Source organism: Haliotis asinina, chromosome 5, assembly GCF_037392515.1.
Source record: "Haliotis asinina isolate JCU_RB_2024 chromosome 5, JCU_Hal_asi_v2, whole genome shotgun sequence".
Classification (NCBI taxonomy): domain Eukaryota; kingdom Metazoa; phylum Mollusca; class Gastropoda; order Lepetellida; family Haliotidae; genus Haliotis; species Haliotis asinina.
The window spans coordinates 72,624,888-72,650,934 of record NC_090284.1 but is presented as its reverse complement, the minus strand read 5'-3'; the positions used below and the strand labels follow the sequence as shown (position 1 = coordinate 72,650,934).

Below are 26,047 nucleotides of genomic sequence, written 5' to 3'. Positions count from 1 at the left end.
TAGCTTGAATATTGCTGGGTGCGGCGTAAAACTAAACTCACTCATTTTACCGTCAGAACGCAGGACAATGCATCTGAGAGAATCAAATTTTCGGACGTTACCATACATTCGCGACCTCAGAAAGAACGTATGGACGTAGCGCCCTGTACTGACATGCACAACATCAGAAGCAGCTTCGGCCTAATGCTATTATCGTTCGAATATATAGTAACCAAAGATAAAGACATTACTGTGTATGCTTGTATGCAACGACCGCAATTAGTGGCAGGTTTGAGGTCGTGTCCGTTTTGTGCCTAAGTTGTCAGGAGAATCATAGACTGTTCGTTCCCCTCCCATCAGTGCCTGCAACTGTCGCCCATTCGTAAGTAATCGTCCCTGTCCGAAAGATTTCCATTCATGACTACTCGTCCTTTTCTGTAACCTCCGTAAGGTCGGGACCATTCGTAACTACTCGGGTAATTCCGGAAAGCAGGTTACGGAAAGAGGCGAGTATTTACGAATGGGTCGGGACCTGACGGCTACCTGCAACATCCGGGCTCTTACCTGAACTCAACATTGCAACAAGATGGCGGTGCAAGGCGAAAAGAAGCTGTCAGAGTTGCGTGTTGTTGATTTACGCCAGGAATTAGAGACACGTGGTTTAGATAAAGCTGGTGTAAAAGCTGTGTTACATGAGAGGCTTGCAAAGGTGAATTTTCAAGTTGACAATGTGCGAACGCAACATCTAGAAATCGTTCAAATCGGTCCCCGCGAATAAGTCGCTCTACCGCGAGAAAAGGTCACTGCTAATACGTACATGTCATATGCTGGTGATGTTTTGAAGGAAATTCCGCCCGTACCCCTCTCTTTTTCACATAGTAAATTTGCTTCAGGGGAGTCCTTCCCTGGTGTAATGTTCCAAATCTGAAATACGTTAATGGATTGTTTTTTATACCTGTTCAAGTTGTTCGCACTGTAGGGAGGGGAACGAACAGTCTACGATTCTCCTGTCTCCTATTCTCGCGGTAACCACATTTTCTGCCGAGATCGCCGATACGTGATACTTAGCGGTTGCTTACATCATTGATCGGTAACTAGGAAGTGGCCCAATTCTGTGAATTATCAAAATGTTGCAATGTAACGAATATTCGTGAGTTTTAAAGGGGCACTGATGCGGAGCAATTTCCGTGGACTGGTGTAAACTTTTGTTATTGTTTTTTTCCCGTGAGTACCCGGATGATATCCCAGAATTCGTGACTGGTTCGTGACCTCTGCTGCGCAGTCCGTAAGCGCAATTGATAGTTTAATTATAGACAGATCAACTGAGGTGAAGTCATTTTTACTTCATTCCAAATGTATTATGAAAACAAATGAAACACTTTGGAGGTTAATCATCTGCCCGTGGCAGAAATGGTAAAAAACTATTAGGACGGAAAACGTCTCTATATTTTGTCTCATAACCCTAGTTAGTTTATGGTCATACTAGTATGATTCTGAAAATTAATAAAAGAACACACGATCTGCTTATACTCATAGTAAATTTCTAACATAACAGCAACATTTATACATTGTATAGAATGCCAATGTGGATCCTATTTCACACACATACGCGATCTAGTGTGTTTTTTCTGTCATACAGATTCTGCTGAATGCTACAACAAATAAATTAAAACAAAATGAAAAAAAATGAATGTAAAACAGACTAATTTTATAGCAACGATGTCAGGCTACTACCTTGTTCAGGAATGTATCCATCAATATCCACGTAAAAGAAATCGTATTCCATTCATCTGCAGCTGGTAAGTAATCCTGCTCTGTGTCGCGTGTCTTACAACTGTCTCATTTGCGAGAAAGTAACACATCGTTTCACGTCTTTCGTTGGTGAAAACCAGATAAACCTCTGATTGGTCTCCCAAGATAGCACACCTGGCAACTAATTGTATGATGTCCACTATTCTAAGTAATTTAGTTAACCAATAATGAGCAATCAATCAATCAACGTAAGGGTGGTTAATTCTTTGAAGGGAGGATGTTGTTTTTGCACTTACACTTTACGACAGGGTGTAGTCATCCACACACACTGCCTTTTGACAAATCCGCTAGAAGATAAAAGTAATTAATCAATCAGTGAGTTATCGGTTAATCCTTTGATCGATGTTTGTTTTTGTAACTTAGTTGATAAGCCCTCTTGCATCACTTACATGCACATATTACATAACATACAATACATTTGCCATTACAGACCTTAATTTATAATGTTGAGTATTTACTCCAGACAGGAGAAATGCCAAATGGGAACCTTTGTTGAGTAACCGAAGTTGTGTTACTACTAATTATACCTGTTATAAATTCATGAATTGACCATCAAGAGAATGATGACAAATAAGTAGGTTTACACCATCAAACGCGAGTTACAGCAAGGAAGATGTAATCTCTGTGTCGCATGCAGCCTGAAAACACTTATGGGCCGAAACTGTTTTGAGGATACCAACGAATTTCGTTACATAAGGAATGCACACGGGCATTTGCTGTGTACTTGGGTAAATAGGTGAAATAAGGGTTTTTTACGTAAGAAAATTTTCAGATTTCTCTACCATAGGCAAAGTCATCGTTTTTTGTTAACGAATTCAAATAAATCAACTGTGTGTTTTTATTATCATAAATAATAAACCATTGTAGCTACCATAGCTACCAAAAGTTTCGTAAGATATTTGCTATCATAGCTGAACCAAGACTCAGAATTACCTAAATATAAAGCCTTGCAATCTTCCGTACTGAAACAAATGGCTACATGCCTGTAGACATCATATTTTCCATGTAACATGATTAAATATCAGGTTAAAAACACTGAAATAGGATCAAATTGGATCAGTAACTATACCATCCAAGCATCCGAAAAGAACTACACTGCTGGGATATTTGGTTACGATCAGACAAGGAATACCATGGATATTTTTAAAGAAATGGCATATGATGGGCATCCGGCCTCCCGACTGTTTAGGTGAAGAAATTCTGCTAATATGGACAGGAGCCCAGTTCCTTTGTCCGTCACGGTCGAAGGAGCGGGCGCTGACCAATTTGCGGTTTGATTTCGTAATTAGACCGTTGGCGAGAAACATTATTCGCTCCGCATCAGTGCCCCTTTAAGCAACTTGGAAAAGTCATAACTTTTCCCCGTCCTTTCCGACAAGATTTCCCTTCCTTACACATAAGAACGTTACTTTTTCATTATGCTGCAAGAATGCACTGAATGGCAAAGTCCGCGCAGGACGACCACGTTTTTCATCGAGCTCAAGTGCGATATTACACCTGATGTATCAAGGAGTTGATAGATGCAGATGTTAGACGTGGAATCTCTTCATTTAAAAACAACAAGCATACATACGAAAAGAACTGTTTGTATTATTTTATCAGCCGATATCCGTAAGTACCACGAGAATAGGAGACGCCAGTATATATTAAAAGAGGCATGCAAGACAGTTTGTAATTTTGGTTTTTGATGGGATGGGGTACTTTTGGTACAGGTGGATGATATTTATTAGATACATCTCTAGCACATGCAGTAGCACTTAAGGGTGCAACATGATAGTCTGTCAAACCACATTGATTACAGTTACTGTCTTTTTCATGGTAGCGTATGAACTCACCCTGGTCATATTCTCCAATATCAGTTTGATCACCTGTCAAAATTCTGTGTTGAACGCCACTGCGTAAAGCAGAGTCGAGTCCAGTTAGGTATAGCATGATATCAAGCAGTGTCTGAGGAGATGAATGGCCAAGAATACATTTATCCCAAAGTACTTGCTCCTGATTTACAATAATGACATCTGCCTGAGTTGGATGCATTCCACAGACTTCTGTTGCCCTCACTTTCATGACATTGCCCTGTCTGGTTTTCAGTTATGTGTAAACCGGATCTGATAATAACTGCACATTTCTACCCAACTTCACCAACTTCATTTGGATAACCAAAACTAACTGACGTACATTTTTTAAGGATAGTTTTCACTGTTATCCTTTCTCACTTCAATAATAAATCTACACAGATAGTAATTAAATTTGTCATCATTACATTTAGGTAGAGGTGTGATGTCAGTTTGTAATTTAATTTTTGATGGGGATGAAGGGTACATGCAAAACTCTTACCTTTTTGAATCCATACTACATTGCCTTGTCTAATTTTGACCTGATCATTCCAAGACTAAAATCAATACATATATACCTCACCAGACATGACCCACATTGCAGTTCTCGCTGCCGGAGAATATTTGTGATATTAGTTATCCAGAGACCACATACTGGGTCGTAATATATATATATATGGTCTCTGATGTGACACACGTGACGGCGTTACTTATAGTTTGTATTGTGATTTTAGCCATATGCCACCTTTATTGTACATATTTAACTTGGGACATATTAAAACAGCCATGGGATTTGTGATCATTCTGACACTCATCTTTGCCACAAAAGGCGACTATGCTTGTTGTAAGAGGCGACTAACGTGAGCAGGTGGTCAGGCTTGCTGACTTCATAGTACAGGTCATCAGTTCCCATATGTGCTTCTTAAAGCTGATGCTGTTGATCACAGGATTGTCTGGTTCAGATAATTTACAGACCATTGCCATATAACTAGAATATTGCTGAGTGGAGCATAAAACTAAACTCAATCTATGTGAAGAGCTTCAGAAACAAATATGCCAACTTTGGAAAGTTTGTTTACATATGTTGTAAACTGATAGGCAGTTAGAAAGTCACCAGCTTTTCTATTATGATGTTTTTGTTTTTCGGAAATGTCAAAGAATCTCTTAAATGGCATTTATCAGGGTGATGAACAGCGGAGATAATTCTATAGATATACACAAGAATTGGATATTTATAATATCAATCATAATTAATAATATCATACATCAGTGAAGAGATATATTGCCTGTGTAAATTAAAATATTATGACAAATGTAATATTTGATTTGTTGCAGCTAGATGTGTATAATATATGACAGAAAAGTTCAAATACACAAGTAAAATATCTTTATTGAAGTTTTATGTGAAAATGACAATGTGTACTTCCCGAATACATCAAAATCATATCACATATTGTCTCATTCAAACCAATCGAAACAAACTTAACTTTTTCCATCTCCATGTGCACAGTGCAGATGGGATACCAGCTATTTTTTGTTAAATCTTCACTGATTTGTCCATCAATAAATAATGAACAGTCAAACAGCTGTTTTCTTTCTACATGCCCTGTAATTTGCTAACAAATCAAGATTTGACATGTTTAAGGAAAATATCTAGGTTTTAGGCTACAAACAGGACTGCCAGATGAATTAATAAGCAAATATACTGTTTCAGAATCACTTGCCGGTGATGATATCATAAAGGATTATAACATTAACTATTCATGTCATGGAAGGGAAACAACACGATGGGAACAAGGGTTTGGAAGAAATAACTGTTAGAATGAAAACATTGCAGTTTTATCATGTAATAGCAATCTTGGTCTGTCATTTTACCCCTAAATGGTTGTAGACTAAGGCACATGTCATTTCTTGCAGAAAAAGTGGACTATCCTAGCTATTACCTATAATGCAATATTATCCCCCTATGCAGGTTTAGCACAAAACGGGGGATATAGCATTACGATCTGTCTTTCCATCCGTCTGCACGAATTGGAATATCTTAAGAACCGTTGACTATATTCTTTTCATATTTGGTACATTGGTTCATCACAGCTTTTGGTGACCTTGACATTCTTTTCAAGGTCACAAGGCGACTTTAATGTTTTACCCTTGTCGGCGAGATATCTCAAGAACTGTTCACTGGACTTTGCTCATTCTCAATACCAAGCTTTATCAAGGGAAGACACAGGGCCCAGTCAAATTACATGACCTTCACTTAATTTTCAAAGTAATGGTGACATTTAGAAAATTTCACCATGTCAAGCTTGACAGCAAGATATCTCAGGAACTTTTCACTGGATTTTCTTCATAGACTTTCAACACTTACCTTGAATGTTTTTCGATAAGCAGTTTCTTTATTATTTATAATTTTTTTTGTATATTTCATTCACTGTGACATTCATATCAAGGTCAAAGTGGGTCTTAAAAATATTTGTGCATTTGAACAACTCAGCAAGATACCAAGAGAGGTTGACTGGTCATGTTTTTTGTTGACATTTAACTTCATCTGAAGTTACGACCTTCACTTTCATTCCCTTTTATGTTTTATTTGATAATTTGCATTGGAGGATTATGTTTCGTATATCAGTGACAGTGCTTGTTACTTTATAGTTGTGGCCATAGTTTTTCATCTTCATCTGGGGGATTTTCTCTTACCTCTGTTATTGAATAAAGGAATGTCACACCTCTTAAGCTTCATATTTCGGCCCATATACATGAGAGTTACAGTGAATAGAGATATTTACATGTATATTTAAGGGTATACAATTTGTTTAATAGGAACATCTCTTTTTGCTGATGCATGCCTTATATACAAAGACAGTTGAACAATAATAGTTTCGTTGCTGCTTTGTAACAAAGACATATATGCATATAGGGGTTGTTTTGCAAGAAAATGGCCTTGTATGTATTTCTGTCTTAATTCGTCATAGCAAGGACATATCAGTGTAAAATGGATTTCATTTTCTTGTCCCATGTTACATAAAGGACAGTATCGACTTTCTTTACCGACAGTGGTTTTTCTACCCTCATTAATCATTACTGATAAACCTAAACAGTATTTTACAAACATTATTTGTAAGCTGTATGTTGTAATTACATTTATTGATAAATATTTTTCCGATTGTAGTAACGTTTCAAACATCCTGTAATATTCATATCGTGAGCTTGAATCTAAGGTGGATTTTCATTCTGGATTAAACATGTCTATTGATCTAACACAAAATTCATTAATTCACATCTCCAACTGACTGGCATAACCATATGAAACCGAACCTGTGAGAAAATAGTAAATTTCTAATACCAGTTACCCAAGCATGTTTGCCCAAACTATCCAGGTTTAGGAGCATATTGTAAACAAATTTTGGAAGACGTTAGTGCATATTTTGAATCTTAGAATCTTGAACCAATATTTTAAACATTATTTGAGAATTAATATACAAGGGGAATCTGAAGCATTCACCATATACCATGCAGTTAGGTATTTTTGGACTTAAATTGAGGTACTTTTTACAGGCTTAAAGGTGAACTCTATACAACCGAACCACTGAAAACCCCATATTTCAGCTCTGTATAATGGGATAGTTTGAATCTGAATATTAAATATCTTTAAACACACAAGGGATGACATAGTTCCAATGTTGTATAAAACTATTAAACCTTGTGTTAAAGCCTTTTTTCCAGGTAAAGCTAAGTTCTGTGTACATTAAGTCAAATTCTTTCTATTTGAGACCCATGAAGGTCACAGGGTAGAATAGGCCTTCTGCAGCCCATGCTTGCAGTAAAAGGTGACTAAGCTTGTTGTAAGAGGCAACTAATGGGATCGGATGGTCAGACTCGCTGACTTGGTTGACACAAGTCATTGCTTCCCAACTTTGCAGATCGATGCTCATGTTGTTGATCACTGGATTGTCTGGTCCAGACTCGATTATTAACAGACCGCGGCTATATAGCTGAAATATTGCTGAGTGCTGCATGAAATTGAACTCACTCACTCATTCATTCTATTTGAAAACAAAGATCTTAAGTAGGAATACTGATCGGATACATTAATTAATTAATTGACCATCATAAAACCAGCGTTCGTTTCTGGCCACAGGACCACCCCTCCTAAATATTACAATTTCTGTTTTGCTTAAATTAACTGTTAACTTCCATTCTTTAGTGTAGCCGTCTAAGATTTTTAAATGGCTTTGTAAACCGACCACAGTATCTGAAATTAAAATCACATCATCAGCAAAGAGGAGCATTAGGACTTCTGAAAGATCTGGGTGCGTTTGAATTCCATGTTTTCCACCTAAAATGATTTCATGATACAATTCATTAATGAAGAAGGAAAAAAAAAAGTGGACTAGCAACAACCTTGTCTTAAACCGAGTGGACAATGAAACAAATCTGTAACCCAGTCTTTGCAACGAACACAAGAATGAACATTAGAATACATTGATTTCAGAATGTTTATTATTTTTCCCTTATAAACCTGTTTTGCATAAACACTGCAATGATTTAGAACGACTGACTGAATCGAATGCTTTTTTAAAGTCTACAAATGCTATGTACAACTTATGCTTTCTGGATTAGTGGATACAGAGTAAATATGTGGTCCGACGTAGAATATCCCTTTCTGAATCCTGCCTGGGATTCAGGAATTTTATCACGCATATTCGCCAAGGTTGATAATCTATTATTCAGTATCAAAGTAAACAGTTTCCCAAATATACTCATTAATGATATACCCCGATAATTATCAAGATCGTTTCTGTCCCCCTTTTTATGAAGTGGAATTATTATGTGTGGTATGGATGATTATGTCTGCAAAAAGAATTCTCAACCCTCAGTGGGTATTGAACTATCTAAATGTATATAAATCAATAGTATGCAGCATCTTCTGTTCATCCCCAGGTCTTCAGTGGTATGAATAGATTTAAATCATAACATCACTTCTTTGTGCCTTCGTGTCACATGAGGAAAGAATCGGTTGAGATGCTCCCACTAACCTCTCTGGTAGATACCAGGATACAAATACACCAACATGATTCATTTGATTTATCTAGACAAGAGAAAACAAGTAGTCTTGTGTTGTGGTGTTCCAGTTAATCAATTTTGTAGATGATCGATCAGTAGTAAATAGTCATCAAGAAATTGGTCACAATATCTGTAATCGATCATGATCGGTTAATATGTACCTACATTTTTGTGCAATTTAAGGTGAATTTCACTCATTTAATACTTAAATGTGTATCCATCTTGGGTCCTGTAAGTCAATATTTCTTAATAAAGGCATATAAGCATATAACAAGGAGATCCCTGATGGGCTCAAATGTGACTGGTAACAGCCAATGTCAAGACTCGTAATAGTCTTGTATCATATCGCCTCCTCTTTAACATTTTTGACTGGAAGTTAAGCACTAACTTTATGATCGATCATTTTGATAATCCAATGACCAATCATGAAGATTCAACCAATTCTGTACACTAGTCCTCTGGCACATCTCTGAACTGACACTTGTTACACACTGTTTCAGGCATTGGAGGATGAGGGGCATCACCCGGATGAATACACATTTACGGTATCAGATGCTACACCCAAGAAGACAGAAGAAAAGAAAAGTAATGAGAAGTATATGTCTGTAATGTGAAGCCCTTGATATTGCTGAAATATTGCTAAAAGTGGTGTAAAACCATTCTCACTCATTCACTCTGTGTCTAATGTAATCAGTAAGCTTGGTAAATAATCAGGACTTAGCTTTCATATATTTTGCCAAACATGACCATTTCAATATTGAGTTTTCTTGTTTCAGGATCAAGAGAAATACCAAAAGAAGAGGTAAGGTTTTCATCATTTTGCTTGTCTAAGTAAGATGCAATAAAATTGTCATTCAAACCTAGAAACCATGATGACTATTGTCTTACTGATATATAGGGGGCTTTTGGTAGGTCGATTGTTTCGTGTGTAGTGAACCATACCCATGTGGTTTATAAATCTATCATAGGCTATATTTTTGTATCAAATACATGAAGATTGGATTCTGTTTTTATTTATTATCCAAAATCATTCTTTCAACATTTTCAGTTCACAAAGTGTAACGACCAATGGTGTTAAGGTATATTTGTGTGCATTCATGTGTGATACTATAGGTTGATGTCTCCCATAGAAGCCATTTTAGAGAGATAATATCATGTATTAACTTGCATTAGGAAGGAGAAGAAAAGGAGATGTTAGAAGAAGACATTGAGGGTGAACTAGATGAGAGTGAAGACATTCTGGATGATGCTATCCTTGACCTCGGGGAGGATGTTGAAGCAGAAGAACAGGTTAGCATGGACATGTGAATGTTTTGTGAAATCAAAATGGTCGTGTTGAGGAAATGTTGCAGAATTGTTATTGTGTGTGCATAACTATCATATTCAATAATATCAATTGACAGATTTCATCCGTATCTGTACTATGAAGTTTAGAGGTTTGCATTTAGGAAATACTGCATTACTGTGACTTTAGGCTCATGAATAGATATGCTGCATTCCCATTCAGTAACTCATTTAATCAACATTACACTTGAAGGAATGGCTTATGTTTCATATATATGATAGTGATACTGATGTGTTTTCACTCATTTGCAGAACTGATCCACCAGAAAAATATTGCTAGCTCAAGACTCTCTTGAATTGTATTGTTATGTACTAGCAGCATGTTGCCAACTTTAATTGCATGAATGGTCTGCCTTGGGTCATACTTTTAGGATTCCTCAATGAGTTACACATTCTGGGAAAAAAAGTTACATGTACATGTTTATTTTGAATGGTAAGCTTTCAACATGTTTACTTGTACTAAGCTTTCATTAACGCATTCCACTGCCAACAGAAATTGGGACAGTTTCTGCCAAATTCGAATTTGGATGAACAAATACTGAGGACTAATTTTCCCGTTGACATATACTGTGAACAACTAGACCTGTTTTCCAGGGTACTGATGAAGAGGAGGCATTTGAGGTTGATGTGTCTGAGGCTGATGGAGGGGAAGGTAAGATTATACCAAGCAGATGCTGTTCCTTTTTGGAGAGTAGAATGACTCTACATATGAAAAATCAGTAGCATTTGACTTTTCCTTACATAATTATGATTGCAGAGTAAATTCCTTCACGTTCCTTTCATAAGGAGGTCATTTAATAGTACCACCATCTCTAATATGATGTTGTAGTCTTTAATTTTAGAGAAGTTATGACTCGCACAAGTAAATATGTTTACACATTATTCGGTACTGGCCATTGGATGGAGCCAAGGCAATGTTGGCAGATGATAAAGACTGGCACTGGTATTTCATTTAATCGCTATTCATTGGGAAGCCAAGACATGACTTTATGAACACCTCAGCAGTATATTGTCATGTGACCAGTCTTGTTGGTATTTCTGTGTATGAAGAAACAGTAGCTGAGAAATAGCATGGACAGATATATCCGTCATGGTCTGGAAAAGATGTGACTTTCCTGCCACTGTGTTATTTGTTGTGGAGTTGACACTAAGAGAGCATGGACACTTTGAAAGACAAACTTTGTAGCAAAGACTGGTGATCTTGCAACAGTTCTAAGAGTAAACAGAGGAAGATGGTGTTTGTGAATCACGCAGTTGTGTGATGACAGATTTTCTTGTATCATCTCAGTACATTTGTGACGAGTGCAAGCTTCATGAATGAACATTTCTTGGACTTCATGTGAACTTCAAGGCCATCATGAGTTGAATTCTTTCTGTCTCATGTCCGTTACCTTATACTGAAATAGTATTGATTCGATATTGCAAGGTAAGTATGAGTTTTCCTGTCAAATGGACATTGTGTAATGTGGTCTAAATTTCTTTTAACTTGAAACTTTCTTTAGCCCCTCGAGATGATGATGAAATGGAGATGGTTGTCGGGGAGGAGGATGGTTTAGTAGACTTGGGTGAGGAGGATCTTGAAGGTGACGAAGACATGCCAGCAGAAGGGGACATGGAAGATGTTAACCCGGGAGTCGAAGCAAATGCTGAGCCGGAAATGGAGTCTGAATTTATAGATGAGGCAGAGGAGCAAGAGGCTGATGAAGAAGTGACTGACACTGTGACTGTTCCTGAAGTCATGTCAGCTCCTGCCCCTACTAAACCTTCTACACCAACAAACACCAAGACTGCTGCTTCAGCAGCTAAATCAACACCTGCTCCAGCAGCTAAATCAACACCTGCTCCAGCAGCTAAATCAACACCTGCATCAGCAGCTAAAGCAACACCTGCTCCAGCAGCTAAATCAACACCAGTACCAGCAGCTAAGGGGACACCACCTGCAGCTGCTAAAGCGACACCTGCAAAAAGTGCACCCAAAGATTCTCAACCTAAAACAACGCCTGTGAAAACTCCTGTAAAACCAACAGCTGCAAAAACACCTACAGCAAACCCTGCAGCCACACCTAAGAGTGTACCAGCACCAGCACCTGCAGCCAAAACTGCCACAGCAGCAAAGACACAGACTGCGCAGAAAGGTCCTGCCAAAACTGCTACTCGATCATCCTCACCTAGAGTAGCAGCTAAGGCATCACCAACTGCAACAGGAAAACCTGCAGAAACAATAGCAAAGACAACACCAGCAAAGGCAGCAACAGCAAAGAAGGACATTCCAAAGGATCAGGTCACTCTGTTTGAAGCAACAGATGATTCTTTTGATGTGAGTGTTGATGACACTCAGGTGAATGAGATTGATGCAGATCTGAAGGAAAATGATGCAGATTTGATGGAGAACAATGGAGAAGGAAAGACTGCTGATGCTGACACAACTGCAGAAAATGAAGAGGCTGTGGGAGATGCTGGAGAGAATATCAAAGTGAAGACGGAGGACATTAGCACCATAGCACAAGAGGACGCAAAAAATGAGAAGAAAGAAGATGCAAAACCTGCCAAGAGGTTGGTTTGGTTTGTATTGATGTCTTCTTGATCATGCTAACGTCTTCAAGGTCGCAGAGCTTTCACTGGCCATTATGACCAGATGAAAGAGATTCTCATTGTAAATGGCTGCTTCAGTCATATTGAAGTTGGCTTACACCAATGAGTTAAGTATTCTTTGGCGTTTGCGATCTTTAGATGCTTTCTTGTGTCCCCCTTTTCATTCAAACGAGGAAGTAAAGAAGCAGCGCACCCAAGTAAGAAAGATGATTTCAAACAGAAATTAATTCAGAGCAGTCAAATCCTGGCAATTTATGACAGAAAAAAAGCTTTTGTAAAGTGAAGAAATTGAACAATGAGATAGTCATGTCATTCATCTGAAGCATGCATGAGCAAGTGTTTGTCAAGATGACAGCAGAAAGCCAGCTTTTATTGTCATCAGGTGTGGTTTCCTTCACTACAAATGATTCCTGGCTACACAAGCTTCTGCTTGTTTTCCTGTATTAGATACCATGCTGTGATCGGAGATTTTGTTTCACACAATATAATGTCAAAAACTTGGCTTCTTCTTTTGCTTTATAGAACGATTTACTCCCAGGGTGAATGATGTTTTGTGCACAGTTAAATTCTCAAACAAATGCAGGAAGTAATGACCAAGTTAATAGTCAACAAGACAGTTTTGTGGTGTGCTTAATTTTTCATTTTCATTTCAACAGATCCCACGTAATTCTGCCTGAATCATGTTATTGCGTTTTCTTTTTAATGGTAATGGTATTGTTATCATCAGATATGGATGGAATAGTGCAGCAAGAAGCATAAGACCCAACTTATTCTTTCCTTAAAAATTAAATATCCAGAAGGTATTTTGTTTGTGTTCATTGTTCTTTGAGCAAAACTTTCATGCTATCCTATTGAGAGATGTCTATATTTTGTTCATTGTAGCTCTGAGATCAAGGAAACCAAAGAAAAGGACACAAAGAGTAAGTGTAACAAGCTCAGGGTTTAGTGTAGTCGTTGACCCTTATGGACTTCCTGGTAAAAAAATAGATCCCCTGCAACTGGTAGTCACAAGTAACCAAAAGGATCCGGTGATTACTTCTTGAATTGTTCATAATCACTGGATTGTCACTTGATGGCGATCTATAGTATTAACTTGCTCACTGGATTGTGCAGGCCACTGTTATGGGTGAATTATTGCTAAGTGTGATGTTAGGTAAGAATAACCCAGTCCATGTATCTAGCAAGTATTTTACTTTTTAAATTCACATTATTTAAGGTTGCTTTGAGAGTTAAAACAAAGATGAAAAATTAATAACTGAAACTTTGTTACCTAGCCAGCCAGCATAATCGCAACCTGTGGGTGAGTGGCCTGTCATCATCTACAAGAGCTACGGACCTCAAGTCACTTTTCAGCAAATATGGAAAGGTGAGAAGTGATTCTTTTGAAGTTCCATTTTATAATAGGTGATTTTGAGACACAAAAATGGAATGTTTTGGCTGAATTAGTTGACTATAGGCATGTCTATTTGCCATAAGAATATTGATATATGTGTTTTCTACCAGTTATATGGTGGTGAAATATGTGAGGGACTTGGTGAAAAGACAGTTGTTAGGGTTTTCTTAAGAGCACTTTGTATATATTTATGGAAGCTGTCATGAGTTTTTCTGAGTGAAGTTGAAGTATGAAGCACCCAATCACAAGAAAATGTTTCCTGTCTTGTAGGTCATTGGGGCTAAAGTTGTGACCAGTGCTCGCAGTCCAGGATCTCGTTGCTATGGATTTGTGACAATGTCGTCAACTGAGGAGGCTGCCAAGTGTATTCAGCACTTACATCGGACAGAACTGCATGGGAAAATGGTATCTGTAGAAAAGGTATACACCTCATTGTCACATTCAGTCATTTCTTAAGATAGCAATAATTTGATTACCATTGAGAATAATGTAATCAACTCAGGGTTTGATAGGGGCGTTCATATTTCTCTGAATAGGACCTTGCTGTATGTCACTGTCTCAGTGGACAGAGTATCAGCCAAGAGGGAGGTGTTTTGGTGGTTTCATCATCAGGGACTTGTTGCCTGCCTGTCCCTGGGCATTAACAACTGTATCGAGGATATGGGAAGGACTAAGAGTTCAACAAGGACATTGAACAGATTTTCATTGTTGTCTGAAGTTTCACACTATCCCAGAGAAGAGCTGAATAGTATATTTGTGAACCCTTCCTGATACCATATTACACTTGTTTTACAAGGCCAAGAATGAACCAGGTGGGCCCAGCAAGACAGCTGCAGTTAAAAAACCTGAAGACAGAATATCATCAGGTATGTGTTGGTAATTAACTGACTGTCAGTCATTAAACATCCACTGGCCCACAATATTCTAAAAGGAATACACTCTTCTGTAGTTTATCTTTTTTAACTTGTGGGTATTGTAAAAGCTGCTGTTCCTTAACTTGTTTTGAGAAGTAAATTAATATGCTTAGATGGAATACTTACTTCAGATAATAATGGAAATTGACCTTAATATGTGATTGTTCAAAGACTGATACTTCTGTTACTCAGGTTATCAGCATCAGCTAACCAAGTCAACTGCATTGTGCTGTTTGAATGGTGCTAGTTGTCCCATTTCTTTCAGGCACTATATCACAACACACTTCTCTAAACAGCCTTTAGGGAATCCACCATATAATTTATTCAAAAATAAAAAACACACTACTAAATTAAAAGTTTGATTAAGTAAATGCGGTTTGCATTAAATCTCCTTTTAATTTTTTGACACACAACATTTTGGGGCAATACAGCATCAGTTCACCTGATGAAGGGGTCTTAAATGAACCCGAAATGTTGTGCGTCAAAGATGTAAGAGAAGATTTGTCCAAAAAAGATCTTGGTCATATGTAACAACTTCTAAATGCAACTAAAAGACGTTACATATTTTGCAGTCATGAAGGATGTAGATAAGAAAGAGGTGGAAAAGAAGCCTGTAAGCCGGGATAATCGATCCAGTAGACGTCCAGCTGGGAGGTCTCCACATCATGATGACCGAAGTAGAAGAGATGATAGACGCTCAGAAAAGAAACATGACAGACAATCGACAGATACCAAGACATCAACATCGCCAAAATCTGCAGGTGGGTTTAATCTCAGATATTAATGCAGATGTTCCCTTTGAATAATAATGTGTATCCAATGTGTCATCCCAACCAGTATTGACCTCAGGGTTTTACGAGACGCAGGATTTGATGAAGGACCCCAAACTAAAATCCAGTGAGTCCTTACGGATGCAATATTTGAAAATTTTTTTACTGAAGATTTCTCAAGTAATATGCATGGTTGTCTATTTCCCAATATCAATGGCTTTCCCGCATGCTAATGTGATGCAGCAGCAGGAAATACCACGGTTAACGATTTGTTTGATGGCGGGCATTGTTTAAGTGCTCTAAACATCAAGAATATCATTGTACCCTTTCCAAGAGTATTTTCGCTGTTGTAAGAAGTGATTTTATTGGATAAGGATTGGTTTCTAATGATGCTTGTTTCCTGCAGTCTGCTGTAAAGATTGTGATTGGTCAAAATTTTGCACGTGACCTGAGGCAGGCAATCATATTACAGCAATGGATATCACGCTCTCAAACGAAAACTTATACATTCAGATGAAAATCCCACTATTCTGAACGTGTTAGGCAATACATAACCTATTATACATATATTATGGAACTTACTGGACATGTTGTGCATGGTTCTGACCTGTGACAAAAGTGTTTCATACATGTAATATTTTAGCCTATGTTGCCTAAGTATGTAATTTTTTTTCTTTCAGTAACATTGTGGAAATAGTTTATAGTTCTAATCCTGTTTATAATATAGTCATTTGAAATTAATACGTGTTTCCAGATATTGTGAAAAGTGATACATTTGATAAAAGAATCATATATTAGTAAGGTTACGAAACATGTATTATCATTTTGATGTGCCTACTACCTGGCCGTTTTACCAGCCTACTTTTTCATGGGACTTACGAAGTCGTGGCCAGTTTTCCGGCCAACAGTATTGACCAGTGTTACGGTGGAATGCACTATTAGTCATTCAACAATCTATCTGGCAGGCCTATAGCCTGTAGATAGCTTAAACGTGAAACAAGGTTGATGAACATCAAAAAGTGTATGAGAACCAATGCAAGACTACATGTGGTTTGACATCGTTTCGTCGGAGAGGAATATTATGCAGATATATTCTACAATTTCCTAACGATCGACAGGTAGTCATATAACAGAGTCACAAACATGAACAGGCCTGAAAGCAACTATAAGAGATACTTCACCCTGCCCTACCTACAACGAGGTAGCTGCTCACTATGAAGGGTGAAAACAGCCCTCTGCCGGAAATATCGACAACTCACTGACAGACTATGGAAACTTCAACATCATTCGACCAGTCATGAATAACTTCAGTTTAAGAAGGCAACTGTCGGGCTATTACTATATAAGGAAAGTCTAACTATTATGCAGGCACATTCTATGTTTTAAAATGTAAAGGTCAGTGATTGAAAACTACAATAAGCTCCAACTGGCACTAGGCAGTACACTAATCTACGCAGGCCATATCTAAGTTTCCAAAGGCTAATGGTCAGTAATGTAAAAGTTCAATATGCTCAGATTGACACTTGGCAGTCGCACTTCCCACTTAGCAACACTAGAGAAGGTACTCACTCAGTTTTACAATGACTTCTCCATTCCCAGAGTGTAAATTCCCAAGCGTCCAATATATATTCCACTAGGTATCCAATTTGACTGACGTGTGATATTCGACTAGGTATCCAATTTGACTGACGTGTGTGCCCGACTGACGTGTTTGTTGTTTACATGCTTATGACCTACTGACCCTGTACTATTTTGGTCCTTTCGCTTAAAGGACCACTAAGCTTTTGGTACTCTTTTTATCACTGCAAATGAAAGACTTTTGGTTAGTCGTAAACGAAACACCATTTTCTTTTTTAAAAAAAACTTGTGGTTAATTAATACCAAGCGCTTAAAAGTTGCTAAAAAGCCGTCTGCTTCTCTCTCGCCAGCAAATGAAACCGCAGACAGGTTACGTAACTCTGTCGCCAGAGCCCTACAGTGACGTCATAGAAGGAACGGTTTCCAGTTAAATGTATAGAAAATGTGTAGGAAGCTCGTCATTTTGCTGATTTCTCAACTTCACCAAAGACATGCCGAATTGTTGTGTTGTCGTCAATTGTTCCTTGGGGGTCGGGTGATGGTGTCACTATGCACAGATTTCCACCAAACTCCGTAGTTTGTGCTTAAATTGGTTGTTAGTGTGTGCGAAGTGAGCTTTTTGGAAGCCTCTTGTATATACTAAATCAGATGGTTCGCCCCCTACCACGCTTCCAGGATAGAAAATGGAGTTCAAGTTTCATCGAGTTTATAAAATCAAGACTGCTTACTACACATTATTGACCAAAAGGATTTTGCATGGATATAACGCTTTCTTCCTTGGAAACGAGGTTGTGGTCGAAGTGACAATATTATCGTAAGTAATATTATATTGACCCCTTATATTGACCGATTCCAAGAGTGAAATTGTTTTATTATAAGCAATGTCATGTAAAATCCTAATGTCTATGAACAAGGTATCTATAACAGAATTGTCTATGAAAACAAAGGTTGTAACTCGAAAACTAGACAAAGCAGGAGACAAAACTAGATTGTGAGAACATGTAGCTTTCATTTTTCTCAACAGTTTTCGCGATTTCAGGTTTGTACAAACCTGTAAACGAAATAGTTCAACCCATGAAATGTAGATGAATACTGCACAGACCCTCATTTCTATACCCACAAATTTCGTTTGCTGCTGAGAATTATGCACTGTTGACAAAAAGGTCCATTTAAGGTAATTAAAGATCGAAACGAGCATTTTTAATGACGGGGTTTCATTTATAACGATGTCAGCAAGTGATTTTGCGTTTGTACCCAGTTAGAGTATATGTGACCTTTAAATATGACAGAAGCTGACGTCAGAGAAAACAACCTACAGTCACCAGTCCAGATTCACTTCGTTAGTAAATGTGTGCTTCTAAAATACTCTAATTGCCTTCTCATGCCTATGCGCAATAAGGATAACATCTTTCATCATATGTGTATAGAAAGATCTGAAACTAACCTATCTAACTTCATGATACGATATTACTAACTCCTACGTTCAAAAGAGATATTTAATTATAAAGTAGTTCTTTTCCACTACTTCCATAGTAACGGGCCGAGAAAACGTTAAACTCTCGGTGTATTCAAAACTTACTTAACACTAACAATAATGTAGCAATACTATGAGAAGTGGGCTACAAACTGACATACTGGGGTAACATAAAGGTGGGTACGAGCAATAAATAGTGCGGTCAAAACACAATTTGCTGAGCGCACTAATCACCTGTATCAACGGCCGCCATTTTCAAAGCAACTGTAGCTACACCAATACAACCAGGTTAAAGTTTTGTCCGTTTTTCTTGTCTTAGTATACTCTTCAAAAAAAAGTAGGAGACCTGTACTTTCAATGTACGATTGTTGAAATTGGGAGATATGTAGTATTGAATCAGTGTTGATACCATACATAGTGAATGTTTTGAGAATGCATCATCACATGAATTTCATTCAAAGCAAACCTGTTCATTCAGTTATCCCCCTTGTTAGGTGACTGGAGTGTGACATGAAAATTTCAGGTTTACAGTTTCCAGTCAGTAGTGTGTTATTTGACCCTGAAAACCCTGACCATGCACAGATGCAAGAAAATTCGCAGAAAAAAAAGGTCTACAGTGATTTATCGACATACCTGAAAAACGTCAAGATTCATAGTGACACCCTATGCACATGTAGGAGGCTCCCACGTTGTGCATATGCTTCCCATGCATTGTGTTTGCATGTGGTGATAACATGAAATGATGTTGCATACACAAGATGAATGTCATTGTAAGATTCCTCAATGGGTTTTCTTGCTACCAGACTTCAAAGTTCAGGTTTCTCTACTTTTTTTTGAAGAGTATATTTTGTAGTTTAATGTCATTCATATTTAATCAATCTGCATAACATTGACAATAAACATACAGTAGGTGATGTGGTGTCATCTTGATATTGATATATAATATATCGATTAATATATTTTGTTTCCAGTCATTGTTCTTATAACATTGAAAGTAACTATATTATGACAAAATCATTATCAAATGGGAAGCATCCATGATCACTGATTTCATGCGTGTCTGAGTTTGATGGATTCCCAAATTTGGAAATGGACTCCCAAAATAATATGCCATGAGTCCCCAGGACTCCCAGTTTTGAGAAGCTGTGTACCTGTTGTACTCTCAATTATATTGGCCTCACACCTCAGCCTGTGGGGATTTAGTTAGACTAGCTCTCTGCTGTCTGTGAAAGGTATTGTTTCAGTATGATATGAATTTAATTGATTACATACACAAGTCAGTGGTCATTATTGTCCTGTTCTAGGAAAACAAAACATGAATAGCTATCAAGATTGCAAGGTCCATGCATCTTTAGCTAAACCAGAACGTTCCAGTTTATGTTTCCCTATTTATGATGGAATTATATAATTCCATACAGAGTATTACAAGATACATCATACTGCAGACACTAGACTGGCATTGAAAGGCTCATTTCACTTTTAACAAAATATATGTTATCAGAGAAGGTGACACCAGAAGAAAAGACAGAAAAGCCAGAGGAGGATGAGAAGAAATCTGAGGAAGATAACAAGAAACCTGAACCAGGCAGTTCCCCACCCAGGAAGTCTAAAGATATACTCTCATTTGAGAAAATCAAGGTACGTCCTCTTTTCATTACTTTCTATTTACTTTCTTATTTTTTCCAGCATGACATATTGCATTCTCTTGTTGTAAATTGAAGCATGATTGGAAATATAAATTGACAAAGCTGTTCCAAAAATGTCCTGTCTTGTTACTTACTATCCCACATCCAGTAAACTTTTGCATGTGTATGCAGTCAAAATGAGTTGTGCAGTAAAAACCCTTCTAGTTACCATATATGACTGCAGGTAAGTCGATCTCATAGATAAGCTGAAGTCCAAGTGAGTCAGTGAGTTTAGTTTTTTGCCTCACTCAGCAATATTCCAGCTCTGTGGCATCAGTCTCTAAATAATAGTCTGGGCCAGACAATCCAGTGATGATATCATGAGCTTCAGTCTAAGTTAACCCTTAATATCGGCTTCGAAATCGTATGTCCAGTGCCCTAGCCAGAGACGCCCAACCAACATGTCTCTTGTCATGATCAGTCATTTGTACTAAATTGTGCAAGTTATCCTGTTGTTATCCTATCTCATAAAAAATAAAAAGTTTCTTTGCTTTTCTGGATGCAAGTCCACTGTGATTCAAGTACAACTCCTTGTGTAAAAATGTGCACTTTGCATGCAAATTATGTTGGTAAAGCTACAGTTACCCACAGACTATTATAAGGGTAATGATATTTTCCAGGGCATTATCATTTGCAGAAGCCCGAGGTCTTTCATTAACTGCCTGACGGCTTTGCAAATGATAATGCCCTGAAAAAAAGTGTTACCGTAATTATAGCTAATATGGATAGAATTTTTAATGAAATGAGAATAAAAAACAACACTGGATTTGAGGCATTTACTGTCACAACAAACAACAGAGGTCACTGACACATTTTTACAAAAATGGACATGTCATAAAACAGCACAGATGACGTCACTGTTGAGATAAGTTTTAATAATAATTCTATACATTATTGCTATAAGCTAAGATAATCCAGTCAGCACTGAAAGCACACCCTCATCATACCAGTAGATAACATGCAATAAGTTATTAATGAAAATATACATGTTTGATATTTGTATTAATTTACCTGCCTTATATTAGGGATAGGGTCACATGTTCTTTTGTTTTCGTTGATGCTTCCTTGAAACAGAAATTTGTTTTTACTGTTTCATCACAGCTTTGACCCTACTGGAGATGAGTTCTCTGAGGTTTTTTTTTCCTAAGATGTTTTTTATACGTTTGCAATGCAGGATGCTCACAACTACATTCAAAATATAAAATGACTTGTTCATGTACTGACAATGAAAATTCACGATTATTAGGCACATGTGCTATTTTCTAAATAAGGTTTAGTTCAGAACCATCAACATGTATAATGCCTTGCATTGTTTGTATTTCAGACTGAGAAGGAACGAGAACGCCTCCGTCAAAAAGAAAATGCCCTACGTGATGAGGAGCGCAGAAGACTGTCTGAACTTGAAAGGCAACGATCACGCCAGAAGCTAATTCATATGCGTCAGCGAGATGAAGCTCTTCGATTGGAACAAGAAAAAATGAAACTGAGGTATATGTAGTTGACTGTTCAACTACTGTTGAATAGAGTGAATAGACTTTCTAGCAGTAGCTGTCACTGTCTACAAGACTTGAGCAGTGAAAGGCAGTAATGATTAATCAGAAGATTTTCCTGTATGTGACTGCAACTTTGTATATACATCAACACTTAGTAAACTGATCTCTCGTTCAAACAGACAAGAGAGGGAAAGGCTTGAGCGAGATCGCTTGGAAACAGAAAGACTTCTTCTTGAACGAGAAAGACTAGAGAGACAGCGAATTGAACATCTTCGACAGGAGCAACGCAGGTCAGGAGTAGGAGTGCTTTTTAGTGTTTGTGAACAATAATGCTAAAATACACCTCATTTTCAAGTTTCCTTGCTGTTTCATATCTGTTTGTGTTACTTATGGAAATCTTAAATCCAGTGAGACAACTATAATCTAGGACTACATGCTCAAAGCTCCTGTAGCACGACAACCGTCTAACTAGTAACTGCCATGGATTTATGTCATGTCATTTGCATTTGTTGTGATACTTCACTCTCCTGGGTACAATGTAATTTTCACATCTTGGGATCTGGATTAAGAGGTCTTCACTGTTTCCATAATCAGTAGACAAAGGATTTTGTTTTTTGAAACCTGAAATATAACAGTCTGACATAATAATTGTATTGCTGATTGTAAACTACGTACATTGTTGCAGTGAAGACAATTTTGTCTAAATTTTCAGACTCGAGGAGCAGGTCAGGGCAGCTAAGAGGCCATTCGACAAATTTGGCAGTCGTCAAGACGAAGACTACTGGAGTGGACCGATTAAACGACCAACATCTGATCGACATGATAACTATAGTGGTTCTAGGTGAGGAACTTGTCACTCAGTATATATTGAGTTTGGATGTGTCTTAGTCGTATGTTACTGAGTGAATATAGAATGCGTCTGGGTAAAAACACTATCAGCCTGAAAGTTTGATGCTGATGAATGAATTACTCAGCAGTAAGTCTGTTTGCTCTTTTTCAGACGAGATAATCGCTTTGACAATGGTGACAGGAAAGGGCGATATGACAGGCGAGATAGTCGGAATACAGACTCTCGTGGTTCTTATAGAGGACACATCGAGGAACGAAATGATCGTCGAGAGGAAAGACGGGACAGCTTTTCAGATAATCCGAGGTATTGGGGAGTGTTGCAAAATCTTCCATGAATTACAAACAAAATCACTCAGATGATAGTGAAAAGCACATGTCAGTCTACTCTGAAACAGTATGTACTCATGAATGTCCGTGGTAGAATAGGCCTTCATATTCAGCAACCCATGCTTGCCATAAAAGGCAACTATGCTAGTCATAAGAGGCGACTAACAGGATTGGGTGGTCAAGTTTGCTGACAGTATGCCATTTACTAATTATGATATTTGAATATTACGACAGTACTCTACAATGCTCATGGATGTCATGACCATGATATGCAGTCAGGATTAACATCCATCCATGGTCCCATATATCTGCAGGGCTTGATGTTGACAGACCTATACTCGTGGTTGCTTGGGTTAACTTGCTGGGATTGACAATGTGCATCTTCCTGATAGAGTGGGTGTTCATCTCAGATCCAGGTTGAACATAGATCATATGTATGTGGCTGCTATGATTAATGTACATATGTGAGCATCTACTCATTTGGCACTATTCTGAACTAGAAACACAAGAGATGATAAACGAGACACACGGACACTCAACCGGTCGCAGGAGAACAGACGAGACTTGAACAGAAGTCGAGATGATGACAGACGGAACAACAGATCACCTCAGCGTCAGGGTTCTCGAAATGACTGGAAATCAGATAGAGGTAAGACTACGAATGGGAAGTATTTTCAAAATATGTAGCATGCACACCTTACGTAGAGTACAAGAGCCAATTTCCCAGATTCCACAAGCGTTAACTCTTACCTTCCACAAGCGTTATTTCTTACTTTTCTTTAGTGAGTGTGCTGTGGTGTATGTTTATCCCCCACAACTCTGTTAAAACAAAGCGTCCATGCATCCAGATACTTTGTCCAAATCATACATCATAAACCATTAGCTCATTCGTGATGGCTTTTTTTTTTCCTTTTTTTTTTTCGGTTTCCATGGAAACATGACTTAGGCTGTGGCTGAGGATGTCATCTTGTCCAGAGCAGATTTTCCAAAGTATACATGCAAGCTTCATCAAACTTGGTACACACATCAGGCATGATCCCTAGATGTCCCTTTTGGGGATTAGACCCAGATTTTGCATTTTCCATGGAAACATGACTTAGGCTGTGGCTTTGAGGATGTTATCTTGCCCAGAGCATATCTCCCAAACTTTAGCTTTGGTACATGTTTGGTATACATGATCCCTAGATGTGCCTTTTAGGGGTTACCTCATTGTAGGAATTATATTTTTTGTGGCTTGAATTTGACTGAAATTGGTGGTTGTGCTCTTTTCCGGAAACCATTCAGTATTTCTACCCCATACATGGCATATAGATAGGTCTGGTGGTGGTGCCTTTTGGCAGATTTTGTTTTCTAAATGAAACAAATTTTTGTGTTTGCATGGCAACAAATTCGACCTCGACTGAAATTGGTGGTAGGGTTCTGTTCAGGAGCAGAACTGTAAGATCTTACAATGATCTCCTTCCACTCTGCCATATGCACACCAAAATATTCACATACCGTAAATTTGTAATCATAATTAGTGGACATGTTCATTTATTGTTTGTAGACAGCATTTGTTCCAGCATCTAACGAAACTGTGTTAAAGCTATCGTTGAATGTTATAGTGTAGGAGTTTGAGAAACGCAGAATTTCAGTATGGGTGTTGATTTTTGCTGGTCTTACGGCATTGTCTAACAGACTCCTTGCTGTTGCAGACTCCAGGATGGTTGTGGCAAGTGGACGTGCTGTCTGGCTGGGACAGAGCGGCTCTGGGGTGCAAGATGACAGGCGTTCAAAACATTATAATGATGGATCAGCCATAATGTCAAGTGAGTTGAATATTAGATTAGTTCGTCAATTTGCAGTATTGAATGAGGTCATGATTTAACTCATTCCCACAAATATTCGAACATTTTAGTGTATTTGTGAGTTACTTTGCAGACGGTGCCAACACCAGTCAACGCGAGTCGTGGGGAAATAACAGCAACCGTAGCAAGATAGACCCCTCCTGGGGCCATGGTTTGAGCAACTCAGGGCCTCGGGGCGGCGGCAACAGTGACCGGTGGATGGAAGGAGTACAGAATACACTCAGTAACCGAGGTGGAGGGTTTAACATGGGGGGTAGTGGGAATATGATCGATGACATCGGGGGAACAGGACTGTACATGGCTTCCGCTCCGCAAAACACAAACCTTATGATGATGGGTGGAGTAACAAGACAACCAGAGGCACGTTATTTGCAACAAGCAACGGTCCGCAGATTCTAGATGCAGTGTTGTCCTATGGATGGCCTGAGCAGGTGGTGATGTTGAACTGTTACTGAAAGACAGCTTGTGCTCATATGATAAGTGGCATGATCTGAGAATCACTGAATGTGTTAGTCAGAATTATGTTGATGTCTTCAGATGTTGATATTGTGACAAGGTGAATAACAGGGAACATAGGTTTAGCAGATGACAAGTGAAGTGTGTTGTGACTTACAGGAACAGCATTGTATGTTCTCATGATATTGTGTATGTTGTTTGTTGTCAGTTGAAGAGTGATGGACTTTCAAAACTTGCCCTTATTTTATTCTCCAGAAACATGCTAGAAAACATGATCAGGTGCTGTAATGACTTTTAATCTCCATCTGGAGCACAATGTCTTGATGCTCTTAGATTCTGTTGATCAAGATTTTCCCTGAAACAATTTCTAGTCTTTGTATGACATATTTCACAGCTTTTTGTATGAACTTAGTTAACATTAGTTCATTCCATGTCCCAACAAACAGCCACATGAACAACACGTCACAGCAGTCTTCAACGAAAGTTGTGTTTTATAAGAGTTAAGTTTGCTGTCATGATCAGCCTGTATTCAATCATTGACTCTCATTAAATGATCCCATTGTATTTTCTGGTTTGTTTTGGTAATCTGACATATCTCCATAATGTCAGGATTGACACAGTACTGTCAGAAATGGGGG

General features: G+C 38.1%; 1 protein-coding gene across 1 annotated transcript; it reads left to right on the top strand.

Moving 5' to 3' along the window:
- The first annotated feature begins 479 nt into the window (after window positions 1-479).
- On the top strand, window positions 480-25,973 carry LOC137285220 (scaffold attachment factor B2-like). Its single transcript, XM_067817495.1, has 19 exons — window positions 480-688; window positions 9,188-9,272; window positions 9,464-9,489; window positions 9,861-9,977; window positions 10,626-10,683; window positions 11,534-12,584; window positions 13,506-13,543; window positions 13,898-13,989; window positions 14,287-14,436; window positions 14,813-14,882; window positions 15,503-15,691; window positions 20,254-20,390; window positions 21,762-21,925; window positions 22,110-22,220; window positions 22,643-22,771; window positions 22,931-23,083; window positions 23,607-23,755; window positions 24,801-24,914; window positions 25,027-25,973. The coding sequence occupies exons 1-19, from the start codon at window positions 566-568 to the stop codon at window positions 25,350-25,352; spliced, it is 3,282 nt and encodes a 1,093-aa protein (XP_067673596.1). The 5' UTR covers window positions 480-565; the 3' UTR covers window positions 25,353-25,973.
- The last annotated feature ends 74 nt before the right edge of the window (window positions 25,974-26,047 follow it).

Bases quoted from the DNA above. Each gene is read 5' to 3' on its own strand.
- LOC137285220 (XM_067817495.1), top strand. From the start codon at position 566: ATGGCGGTGCAAGGCGAAAAGAAGCTGTCAGAGTTGCGTGTTGTTGAT. The intron at 9,978-10,625 runs GTTAGCATGGAC...CCTGTTTTCCAG, and splicing joins ATGTTGAAGCAGAAGAACAG to GGTACTGATGAAGAGGAGGC. The intron at 13,544-13,897 runs GTAAGTGTAACA...TTTGTTACCTAG, and splicing joins CAAAGAAAAGGACACAAAGA to CCAGCCAGCATAATCGCAAC.